This window comes from Cannabis sativa, chromosome 6 (assembly GCF_029168945.1).
Source record: "Cannabis sativa cultivar Pink pepper isolate KNU-18-1 chromosome 6, ASM2916894v1, whole genome shotgun sequence".
NCBI classification, from domain to species: domain Eukaryota; kingdom Viridiplantae; phylum Streptophyta; class Magnoliopsida; order Rosales; family Cannabaceae; genus Cannabis; species Cannabis sativa.
Genome location: NC_083606.1, coordinates 62,952,839 through 62,966,223, shown reverse-complemented (window position 1 = coordinate 62,966,223; position 13,385 = coordinate 62,952,839). Strand labels below are relative to the sequence as shown.

Genomic DNA, 13,385 nt, shown 5'->3' with positions numbered 1-13,385 from the left:
AATATTTGTTGCTTACAATACACTTAAATTTTACTTAAATAAAAGCCTAATAATTTTTTTTATTTTTTTATTTTGGCCCCCTAGAAAGTGTGGGCACTAGGCACGGGCTAGCCCGCCTATGCCTAGGGCCAGCCCTGTGTCTACGTTTCATGAACAATTATGAATGATTAGATCTTAAGGAAATAACTGTCACCCTATACACTTATAAATAGAAACAAAATCGAAGATTAAATGGACAACCGAATTGAGAGAGAAAAAAGCAAGGCATTAATATTATTGAAATTATTATATTCTGCATTTCAATTATTATTCTTAATAAGATGAACTTATGGATTATGAAGAATTAACTTTAAAATCACTTTAAAAACTTTGAAAAAAAATACAGTATTTTAGAAAATACAGGGTACATTTTATTATTTAACAAAACAAATGATCTAATTAATAATTTTTAAAAAATACAGAATTTAAAATAATATTTACCCAAAAATTATATATTTTTAAATCATTTACTATCATTTTTATAAAAACTTTTTCAAACACTGTAGCTATCATAAAGCTTAAAAGCTGTGCCAAAGGTCCTCCTGAGCCTGAGCCGTTAACAAATTACCATATAAAACTAAGCCGATAAGATAACAGGAGCTGAGTCGTGTGTCATTTTTTATCAGAAGCCGAGCCGATAATGCTAACGTCATCAGCCAGCTCAGCACCACCACTCACCCGTCAGATTCTTTATTCTCTAATTCCCCTCTGTCTTTTTCTGATACGAGCACTCCTCCTGCGACCACAACCACAATTTCACACCTCAGCCACTCCTTTCTCCACGTACAACAAACCACAGAAGAAAATTAATTTAATCACACAAATTACTACGAAAACACCAAATTACCCCTACAACGCCGTAGACCAACCGTTAATGGCAAGGGTATAATCGACTATTCACCAAAACCGTCGCTTTCCACAAAAAGCTTGCATTGTCCAAGTCGAGAGGCCCGCTGCGAGTTAATGACAGTTGTTGGTACACACTGTGCCCCAGTCCCCACTAAGGCAGAGGCTATTTTGGTAATATCGAAACACTTTTTCTTATTAAAATATCAAAGAGGCGCCCTAATCAAAATCTGGTGCTATTTATTATGGCTTGATACCTAATAAGTATTTTTCCATTTTTCTTTCTTCCATTTTTGTTTGGAATCTTTTTTTTTTTTTTTTTTTGAAGAATTTCGAGCTGAGGAGAAGGAGGAGGATGTCTACTGGGCTTTCTTCTCGGATCCGAAGGCTTTCTAGGAATTTTATGTAAAGATTTTCCTGGTACTTCTTCTGTTTGTTCTTTTCTTCTTTTTACTTCTCAGTTTTTTTTTCTTAAAAAAATTAATTTTTGCCTGAAACTTTGTAGTGTTTGGTCTTTAGCTATGGATAGTTGTCCTACTTTATTGAGATGATGACTGAATTTTAGGTATATATGTATTTTATTTTATTTTCTTTTTTGTTATGGCTATATTTGTTTGTTTACTTGTAATTCCTATGTGGAAAGGTAATATTTTTAGAATTTATTACAGAGATTTATTTATTTTATTTTTTTGGTGAAACTATGTTTAAAGCTATTCGTTGAGCTAGCAATTTCAGATCAGATCTCTATTATTCTTAAACATGCAGAAGTTGTTGTGTTGGTTTCTTTCTTTGTTTGTATTTTTTTAACATATTATATTTATATATATACTGATATAGATACGGATTAAGCTCAGTAGAATATGATGCACCATGGTGAAAAGAAGAGAGAAAATCTCGTCTAGATTAAAAATATAAGTGGGAACAGCTAAAGAAATATGGGCTCTGTAAGTTCTTTCTTTAATTATATATATTGGAGAATGAATGACTATTCTCCGTTTAATTGTTTGTCTTATCTACTGGAAGTCAGGTCATTAATTATGTTTTCTCCAATATCTATGATATGAATAGTTTAAAAGATTGCTTAATTTGGGTTAGATAGTTTGAGCCTCAGTTTTAATTTGCATGCAGTTTTGTTTTAGAAATTTAGATCCGAAATCAAAATAAACTATTCTGATATACATAATCTATATTTGTGTTCATATTTACGGAAACTGGCATGTTTGCCAAATTTGGTGTCTTATGTGAATTAACTTTTATGTTAAATTTTATGCAGATTGGTATAATAGTTTATTTCTCTGTATTTATAATAACTTGACTTCGTACTACTTGGAAATAAGGGAATTTTTTCCTTTCATAGTTTTATTCTCTCCACTCAGAAGTTGAGATAATTTGTATCTTATACCATACATGTACTATTTTTATTTGGAGTCTGCAGCTGGTACTAATACTATCAAGAAAATGGACTACAAATGTGTTTTTATCACCAAGATGATAAACTTGGTTTTCTTTTTAATCTCATGTGTTTTGCTTTTTCAGTCATAAAAATCATAGGTATTTCAGTGGAAGTATCTTAATTTGTTGATTTGTTTTTGTTATAGTTTTAATTCTTTTTAAAAAATTCCTGCTGGTATCATATTAATTGTTATATTGTTTTGTCTAGGTATTGGAAAAAGTGTTCTTGATAGTAAATAGGGAACGTAAACATGTAAAAAGATGTCCAAATTTCTATTAATTCTAACTTCAGTCTAAATTTCTTGCATTCTGTGTTCTCATTCTTGCTTTAGGCTTTTATGAGCTGTACATGTTTATTCTACTACTATTTCTGATTGGGGAGTTGTTGTAGTAATTGCACAATTAACGTATTGCCAGTACATCTCTACGTCCTCTGTCTATTTCTCTAACTTTACAGTTGTTTTAAGATGGATTTTTAATAATATTTCCGCAAATTGGTTTGCATCTTTGGCACGTTCATAGTCTAATTATTTTATTCCTCTTTTCAGAATTTATGAAGGTTGATGATTTTTCAATTGGGGGCGCAAGAAGCTCCAGTGATCTATTCAGGTCATTGTTAATTGTTGTAATAAAAGGGTTTTATCCTAGAAACGTAGTCAGATATTTAAGAAAGCAAGACCTCTGAAGAACTGTGATTTTTGTGCTGACATAGATTAAGATGGACAGATCAGACACATCAGGCTTTGTTAGCGGTGGAAATATCTCATTAGAATTTCTTCTACATGCTCACTTAATACTCATATGTTGACTTGGTAAGAGCTTCTTGTACAAAGAATCCCGTAGGCTCCTAGTTGGTTTTCTTAGAGATTGTATTGTAAAATGGATCTGAACAAGAAGGGTTTCAATTTTTCTCATGATAATGAATTCACAAAAAATGACAACATTGGTGATACTGCACTCTGCTTGAATTGCCCTGGCTTTGGAGGAGGTAACATAACCAGGTATGGTTGTAATCAAAGGAATTACAGCGTTAAGCTGTCCAATCCTGCTGATGATGGCTGTAAGTTGGTACTTGGACTCGGCCCAACACCAAGTACATACAGTAATGATTATTACAGTTACACAGTTAAGAGGAGCAACAGATTATCTACTGTACAACCTCAGAGTGTTCCATCTGAAGCTGATTCGATTCTCCAACTCGGCCTATCTGGAGGGGCTAAAGAAGTTTCAAGTATTTCGGTTTCATCAGAAACGGAAATGAATACACCTTATATACCCAACCAAGTATCGACAGGAAATAAACAACTCTTGATTCCAGTTGTTGATGAGGGTTCTACCTCAGCAAAAAAATCGGGTGGGTACATGCCATCACTTATTCTGGCCCCAAGGATGGATAGTTACAAGATTTCTTTCGGCACACAAGAACTTCTGGAGCTCCACAGCACTCCCCAGGCGAGTGAACCATCTCTTACTGGAGAATATTCTGTGGGAACTATCTCTGAGCAGGAAACAACTGGTACAAGCTTAGACCAACGTGCAAACAATGCTAAAAAATGCAGATTTTCGGGCTGTACAAAGGGAGCAAGAGGGGCATCAGGCCTCTGTATTGGTCATGGTGGTGGACAGAGATGCCAGAAACCTGGTTGCAACAAGGGTGCTGAGAGTCGAACAGCATATTGTAAGGCTCATGGTGGAGGAAAGAGATGTCAGCACTTGGGTTGTACAAAAAGTGCTGAGGGGAAAACAGATTATTGCATAGCTCATGGTGGTGGTAAGAGATGTGGGCATCCATCTGGATGCTCCAAGGCTGCACGGGGAAGGTCGGGGCTTTGCATTAGACATGGTGGTGGAAAGAGGTGTAAGATTGAAGGCTGCACACGTAGTGCTGAAGGGCAGGCTGGCTTATGCATCTCTCATGGTGGTGGACGTCGTTGCCAATACCAGGGTTGTAACAAGGGTGCTCAGGGAAGCACCATGTTTTGCAAGGCGCATGGTGGTGGAAAGCGTTGCATATTTCAAGGCTGCACAAAGGGTGCTGAAGGTAGCACACCGCTATGTAAGGGACACGGTGGAGGGAAGCGTTGCCTTTTCGATGGTGGTGGCATTTGCCCAAAAAGTGTTCACGGGGGCACCAATTTCTGTGTTGCTCATGGTGGTGGGAAGAGATGTGCTGTGCCAGGCTGCACAAAAAGTGCAAGGGGACGCACTGATTGTTGCGTTAGGCATGGTGGAGGTAAGCGCTGCAAGTATGATAATTGCGGGAAAAGTGCCCAAGGCAGCACAGACTTCTGCAAGGCTCATGGAGGGGGAAAGAGGTGTAATTGGGGAGAAGGCAAATGTGAAAAATTTGCTAGAGGCAAAAGTGGCTTATGTGCTGCTCATAGCAGCATGGTGCAGGAGCGAGCATCAAGCAAGGGAGGTCTCATTGGGCCGAGGCTTTTTCATGGCCTTGTATCTGCAGCCTCAACAACAGGCGGGAGTAGCAACAACTATTCTACTTCAGCAATCAGTGCTGTCTCTGATAGCATCAATTCACTGGAAAGGCCAACAAAAAGGCAACAACTAATACCCCCACAGGTATTGGTTCCTCTTTCGATGAAGTCCTCGGTATCTTATTCAAACTTTTTGACTGCTGAGAAGGCTGACGGAGGAAGGAAAAGGTATGATTTAGGTGCTGGTAGTAGTAGTGGTAGTGGGAGGAAAAGTTTGGACTTTGACATCCCAGAGGGTAGAGTCCATGGGGGGCCTCTCATGTCATTGTTTGGTGGTAATCTAAATAATGCAATTGATGGGGTTTAAACTGTAAAATTGTAGATTCTTTTTGGGACTTGGAGATTATTTTGGTGTCGAAAATTGTAATTGTGTATAAATTATGGTTGATTGTTCAGTGACTCGTATATATTTTCTGTTGATAGCCTCTGGTTATTCTATTAATGTAATGTTTGGAGTCTTGATTCTTGATTCTGTTTTTCTTTTCCCTTATTTTATAGTTACATTGAAAAATGTTTAGACATTGCTTGGTGCTATTAGTTTTTTTAATATTTGTTTCTTGTGTGCATCAAATGACTGGACAAGACAAGTTTTTTTAAACGTATTGGTAAAATTTGGTTTACATTATTTTAGTAATTTATTTTCAAGAAAGAATATCTACACCATTCTAATATTTTCACTCTTACATATATTAGTTCTCATTCAGTGTAAATATTTTTACAAAATATCTAAAATAAAATTAAAATGAAAAATGCCAGTATAAAGGTATAACAACTTCTATAAATATATATTTTCTTAATTCTTATCATCAGTTGCTTATTCATCTTTTTATAGGGTTAAGTAATAAAACCTTCTTCCTTAAGAGCATTTTCAAGGAAAGCAATTCTAAAAGTAGCCACAAATTTAAAATATAATATTTTATTTTTTCTATCATCTACATCATTTTATAGTCATTTATTACTGAAAAATACTTCAATATTTTACAACTCTAAAAATTGCTATCATGATTCCACTCCCAAACAATATAATTTAATATATCATTCATTTTAATAATAAAATTTATCACAATAATATATTAAAATTCATATACTAATAAAAATAAATATTACATGAAATTTAAAATTAGTTCACAAAATAACATAATAATAATTAACCAATCCAACATAATTAAAAAAATACTAATTAAAGTTATTTCCAAATTTAGACCATATGTGTTTCACCAAGTCTGCCTCAAGATTGCGGTGAATGTTTCTGTCACGAATTTTGGCATTTCTTTGAAGCATAGTTGGGAACTCAGAAAAAATTCCATGACATATACTTCAAATGTTAGAGTATCAGTGTAGCCTTCATCGTAATTAAAATTAAATAACCCATATGTCTCTCTTTCATCCTTGACAGTCATCTTATGCAATATGATACATGCATACATAATATATTTAAGAGCATCTCTTTGCCAGAATCGAGTCAGACCTCGTATAATGGCATAACGAGATTGAAGTACTCCAAATGCCCACTCAACATCATTGGATGCAGCTTCTTGACATCGAGCAAATAATTTTCTCTTCTCTCCTTGAGGCAATGGGATAGCTTTAACAAATGTACCCCATTCTGGATAGATACCATATGCTAGATAATATCCCTAGTTGTATTGTGTGACATTTATCATAAACTCAACTCTGGGAGCTTGTCCCTGTAAGATGTCAGTGAATAATGATGATTGGTTTAAAACATTGAGATCACTATTGGATCCCGAAACACCAAAAAACGCATGCCAAATCTAAAGATCTTGGGATGCAACTGCTTCAAGCATGATTGTTGGCACACCGTGATCACCTCGTGTGAATTGGTCTTTCCATATAATTGAGCAATTTTTCCATTCCAGTGCATATACAATCAATGCTTCCCAACATTCCATGATTTAGTTTTATAGTGTCTAAGTCTGAATGTGATTTGTCTGTGGGATGGGTTTGTCATTCCCACACCAATATTTTCTTTTAGTATATTATTTTTGATGTGATTTTGTTATTAGCAGCTGTTGGTGGTAGTTCTTGCAATGCTATTCCGTGTGTCTACAAATAATGTTGTCCATATACTGACAACTTCTGTTACTAGTTTGAGAGAGTCTGTATGGACAGATGCTTGTTCTTGATTTGTTAGTTCTCCTATAACAGTTAGTTTTTCTTAATGAATATATTTTCTTTAAAAAAAAAAGTGTCACGTGTAGAAAAGTGTACACATTCATGGTGACATTAATTGGATGACACCATAAATGTGTTAACAGTTCAGTAGGTTTAAAGAATTATCGCTAAAATTTGAGCTTGAAAAATTAAGTGCAAGTAAAACGATAATTGAGATAGTTTAAGCGCTAAAAACTCTATTAAGCCATCTCCAATGGTAAAACATAAATTTTGTATTAAATCAACACCAAAAAACTACTATTTCAACACTAGATTTTTTTTCAATTCCAATCATAACACTAAAAATTACACCAAATTTTATATTATTTATTATTCTATTATTTTATTAATATAATAAGAATATTTTAATACTAAATATATATGATTATTTAGTTTTTTCTCTTAAAAAGTATTATTTAATTATTAATTTTTTTTTAAAAAAGAGTGTGGTCTACAGTGTCTCACTAAATTTGGTGGGCCACAATAGACAAAGTTATTTATGAGTATAACTAGGAAACAACTCGCGCTTCGTATTTTATTTAATGATAATTAAATCATAAAATAATAATAAAATATCAATTTGTAGTTTTATGATCTAATAATTTTAAAGAGATGTTAGACTGGCATGTCACCGCCTCATTCTTTTCCTTTATATATATACTAGGAAACAAACCGCGCTAAAGAAAATAAAAGATAAAAGATAATATTAATAAAATTAAATAAAAGATAATAAGTGAATAATATTGCCAATATATCAATAATCTATTAATTTATATTATGTTATTATTAATGTATAAGCCTTATTTAACTTATACTTATATTTGAATCCTTATAAAAATACACTGTATATTATTTTATTTCCAATAATATATTATCTGATTTTTTTTTTTAAAGCTATAAGAAATAAAATATTAAACAATTGATAAATCTATAAACGACACTAAAGAAATTTTAAAAAAATCAAACATGATTGATAAACACTCGCTTATAAAATTAAATTGTTGTTATCACCGTATCTCACTTGTAGTCGTCGCTATATTTAAAACTTATGTCATCACCGTATCTCACTCGTAGTTTTTTTTTTTTAAAAAAAAACATATATATTATTATATGTGTAGTAATTTTTTTAACAATAATTTTATTATAGTATAAATTGTTGGAATTATTTTACTAGGATCTTAGATCTACTCACAAGTATGTTTATTAACATCCTAAATAAGAACTTTCTAAAACGATAAATTAAACACATATAAAGTATTAGAAACCTTACATTGGGTGCAGCGGAATTAAATGACTCCTTCTGTTCAGATCTCTAACCCTTGTATCCTTTCTGTAGCAGAGTATTATCAAGATCTGAACCTGGATCTCTTTCTCTGAATTCTTGATGCTGAATCTCCTTTGTTGATGATCTTTCTTCACGATCTTCCTCACTATGATTGAGGTATTGCTTGCTGTGTGTGGGCACTACTCTAATCACTAGGGTAAGTTCGAAAATCAAAGGAAAAAGAGAGAGAGTGAGTGGCGGCTAGGGAAGAGAGATAGGATGCTCAGGTTTTTCTGTTTCAGAAAGTGTAATTTTCCTGAAGCCTTCACTATCTATTTATAGCATTCCACTAGGGTTAGGTTTGAATTATTTGGCATTAAAATAATGAAAATATCAACTTAAAAAGCCTACAAAGGTGGCCGGCCTTGGCTTAGTGGATTGGGCCTTGCTTTTTGCAATTTTAACACCTTTTGTATCTGATTTCTCAAAAATGCCAATTTCCTAATTCAACCATTTAAATGCCAATTCTAACTATTTAATAACTATAAATAATTATTAAATAATATTGTCATTTATCATATTTATTAATTGAACCATACAAAGTATCATAATTAACAAATATGCCCCTATTAACTCTTTCTTTACAATTTCGCCCTTACTTAGTGAAAATTCACAAATAGACATAGTCTAATTTGAGAATTATAATTGATTAATCAAAACCAATTATATGAGTCTTACAAGCAATATTATTTCAACTAGTGCGGGGACCATGGGTCTATATAACCGAGCTTCCAATAAGTAGATCAAGAATTTAGCACTAAAATTCACTAACTTATTAATTCTTCGTTGAATCCACGCATAGAACTCAGAATTGCACTCTTAGTATATAGAATGCTCTATATGTTCCACCATATAGACGCATCATTAGTTATCCATTGTTATAATCCTAATGTGATCAATGATCCTCTATATGAATGATCTACACTGTAAAGGGATTAGATTACCGTAACACCCTACTATGTATTTTATCCTTAAAACACTTGACCCCGTATAAATGATATTTCAGCTTATGTGAAATGAGATCTCCACCATTTATTTTCGTTTGGTCAAGCTCGAAGGAGATCATCCTTTGCTTACTATTCGCCAGATAGAAGCTATAGATTCCATGTTTATGCTAGCGCTCCCACTCAATTGCACTACCGTGTTCCCAAAATGTACGTATCACCCTGACCTAAAAGTAGGCTTAACTAACAAATCAAAGAACACGAATAGCCTCTCGAGATTGAGCCTAATCATATCAGGATTAAGATCATTTGATCTAGGATCAACTAGGCGATATTGACTTGAATAGATATTACAGTAAGTTTAATAAATCTACGTCAAAGTTTAATATCGGTCCCTACCGATGCATACTCCATGCATCCAACCTGAGCTTTACTTTAACCAATGCTCTGGAAAGAACATAGCATTTCTCCAAATGCAAGTAAACTCTTGTTGTAGATTATCATATCAGTAAAACCCTATGTCTGATAAATCTAGAAAACTTTATTCACATAGTCATGTTTACTTTCCAATGTATTGACGGCACAATAAACAGGATCAAGTATGTGAAAAGGGTTTCAGATGAATTCATACATTATGTACATATAATCATGAAATAAATCATGTGAACCATGCAACATTATATTTCTGATCTATATTAATAAGTAAATCTGATTATATTGAAATGAGTTTTATTTAGGGCATAAAACCTAACATAAATATATATATTTTTATACTTTTAATTTTTGTAGTCACTAATTAATAAATTATAATTTAAATGGTGTTAGATATTAATTAGCGAATAATACCATATTTATTTTTATCTTTGCTACAATATAATAACTGTTGGATATTATTTTACCAGGATCTTAGATCTACTCACAAGTATGTTTATTAACATCCTAAATATGAACTTTCTAAAACGATAAATTAAACACATATAAAGTTTAAGAAACCTTACATTGGGTGCAGCGGAATTATAATGACTCCTTCCGTTCAGATCTCTAACCCTTGATTCCTTTCTGTAGCAGAGTATTATCAAGATCTGAACCTGGATCTTCTTCTCTGAATCCTTGATGTTGTATCTCCTTTGCTGTTGATCTTTCTTCACAATCTTCCTCACTATGATTGAGGTATTGTTTGATGTGTGTGGGCACTACTCTAATCACTAAGAGAGGTTCGAAATTTTGAGGAAGAAAAGAGAGAGAGAGTGGCAGCTAGAGAAGAGAGTGGAGGCTCAGGTTTTTCTGATTCAGAAAGTGTAATTTTCCTGAAGCCTTCACTATCTATTTATAGCATTCCCCTAGGGTTTGATTTGAATTATATGGCATTAAAATAATGAAAAAATCATTTAAAAAAGATAACATAAGTGGCTGGCCCTAGGCTAGGTGGACTGGGCCTTGATTTTTGCAATTTTGCAATTTTACCACTTTTTTGTATCTGATTTTCTCAAAAATGCCAATTTCCTAATTCAATCATTTAAATGCCAATTCTAACTATTTAATAACTATAAATAATTATTAAATAATATTGTCATTTATCATATTTATTAATTGAACCATACAAAGTATCATAATTAACAAATATGCCCCTGTTAACTCTTTCTTTACAATTTCGCCCTTACTTAGTGAAAATTTCACAAATAGACATAGTCTAATTTGTGAATTATAATTGATTAATCAAAACCAATTACATGAGTCTTACAAACAATATTATCTCAACTAGTGGGGGGACCATGGGTCTATATAACTGAGCTTCCAATAAGTAGATCAAGAATTTAGCACTAAAATTCACTAACTTATTAATTCTTCGTTGAATCCACGCATAGAACTTAGAATTGCACTCTCAGTATATAGAATGCTCTATATGTTCCACCATATAGACACATCATTAGTTATCCATTGTTATAATCCTAATTTGATCAATGATCCTCTATATGAATGATCTACACAGTAAAGGGATTAAATTACCGTAACACCCTACTATGTATTTTATCCTTAAAACACTTGACCCCGTATAAATGATATTTCAGCTTATGTGAAATGAGATCTCCACCATTTATTTTCGTTTGGTCAAGCTCGAAGGAAATCATCCTTTGCTTACTATTTGCCAGATAGAAGCTATAGATTCCATGTTTATGCTAGCGCTCCCACTCAATTGCACTACCGTGTTCCCAAAATGTACGTATCACCCTGACCTAAAAGTAGGCTTAACTAACAAATCAAAGAACACGAATAGCCTTTCAAGATTGAGCCTAATCATAACAGGATTAAGATCATTTGATCTAGGATCAACTTGGCGATATTGACTTGAATAGATTTTACGGTAACTTTAATTAAATCTAATTCAAAGTTCAATATCGGTCCCTTCCGATGCATACTCCATGCATCCAACCTGAGCTTTACTTTAACCAATGTTGGAAAGAACATAGTATTTCTCCAAATACAAGTAAACTCTTGTTGTAGATTATCATATCGGTAAAACCCGATTGTCCGATAAATCTAGGAAACTTTATTCACATAGTCATGTTTACTTTCCAATGTGATGACAAGACAATAAACATGATCAAGTATGTGAAAAGGGTTTAAGATGAATTTATAAATCAATTAGACAAGCAATTGATAAAGTGAGCCAAAACATACACAAATGAATGAAAAATACTTCTGTTTCTTTATTGATGTTGAATAAAATAGATTACATTGAAATGGAGTTTTATTTAGGGCATAAAACCTAACAAACTCCCACTTGCACTAATATAAAACTAATTAGTACATATCAATTAATCCTATATTCTGACGGTGCTTTTCAAAGGCCGTCACGGCCAAGACTTTGGTAAATGGATCAGGCTAGGTTGTCCTCTCGTGTCAACTTTCTCAACTAGTACATCCCCTCTTGCCACGTATTCTACGATAATGTGATACTTCCTTTCAATGTGTTTGCTTCTCTTGTGGCTTCGAGGTTCTTTCTGTTTGCTATTGCTCCATTGTTATCACGAGTAGTACCGCAGGCTTTTCCATTCCAGAACAACTCCTATGCTTTGGTGAAGAACTTTCTTAGCCGGACAAGTTCTTTAGCAGCCTTCGCCGTCGCTATGTATTCGGCTTCCATAGTTGAGTCCGATATTGCGGTTTGTTTAGCACTTCTCCAAACCACTGCTCCACCCCCAAGAGTAAACACCATCCCGCATGTTGATTTCTGTCTTCAAGACTTGCCCGGAAATCCGAATCGGTGTAGCCTATGGGATTTAAAGCACCACCCTTGTAGACTAACACAAGATTCCTTGTACTCTTTAAGTATTTCGAATATACTTAATCGCATTCCAATGTTCTTGTCTGGATTAGACCGATACTCGCTCACGATTCCAACGGCATAACGGATGTCGGGTCTAGTGCATAACATTGCATACATTAGACTTCCAACCGCAGAGGCATAGGGAATTTTCGCCATGTCCTCTATCTGCTTGAGGATCGATCGGATCGTTCCTTAGATAGACGAATACCATATCTAGTAGGCATGTTTGCCCCATTGGTGTTGCTCATGGAGAATCTCTCTAAGACTTTGTCTATGTAGGTCGTTTGAGAGAGAGCAAGAGATCCGTTCTTCGGTTTCTGATAATCTGAATACCAAGAACATAGGCTGCTTCACCCAAATCTTTCATATCGAATTGAGTGTTGAGCCATTCCTTAATGTGAGTCATTTTCTTGACATTGTTTCCAATGATCAAAATGTCATCAACATAAAGGACCAGGAATACTACTATTTGGTCTTCCTTGAGTTGGTAAACACAAGGTTCATCTTCATTACGAAGAAAGCCGTAGGTCTTGATGATTTCATCAAACCTCTTGTTCCATGAGCGAGAAGCTTGCTTAAGTCCATAGATAGACTGTTTAACTTGCAAACTTTCTTTTCCCGCCTGGAAGAACATAACCTTACTGGTTGCTCCATATAGATGGTTTCTTCAAGTACCCCATTAAGGAAGGCGGTCTTGACATCCATTTGCCGATTTCATAATCGAAAGCGCGGCTATGGAGAGAAGAATTCGGATGGATTTGAGCATGGCAACGGGACTAAAAGTT

The 13,385-nt window shown here is 34.0% G+C and overlaps 1 protein-coding gene across 6 annotated transcripts; it reads left to right on the top strand.

Moving 5' to 3' along the window:
• The first annotated feature begins 1,037 nt into the window (after positions 1-1,037).
• Positions 1,038-5,301, top strand: LOC115725648 (uncharacterized). Of its 6 annotated transcripts, none has more exons than XM_030655230.2 (4): positions 1,123-1,305; positions 1,723-1,829; positions 2,886-2,946; positions 3,050-5,301. In XM_030655230.2, exon 4 carries the CDS (start codon positions 3,217-3,219, stop codon positions 5,134-5,136), a length of 1,920 nt encoding a protein of 639 aa, XP_030511090.1. In that variant the 5' UTR covers positions 1,123-1,305; positions 1,723-1,829; positions 2,886-2,946; positions 3,050-3,216; the 3' UTR covers positions 5,137-5,301. The 6 variants fall into 6 exon arrangements, with proteins under 6 accessions (XP_060973364.1, XP_030511090.1, XP_030511091.1 ...); XM_061117382.1 differs by adding an exon at positions 1,391-1,450 and having other exon boundaries at positions 1,157-1,305; positions 2,886-5,301; XM_061117381.1 differs by having other exon boundaries at positions 1,038-1,305; positions 2,886-5,301.
• Positions 5,302-13,385: the final 8,084 nt, after the last annotated feature.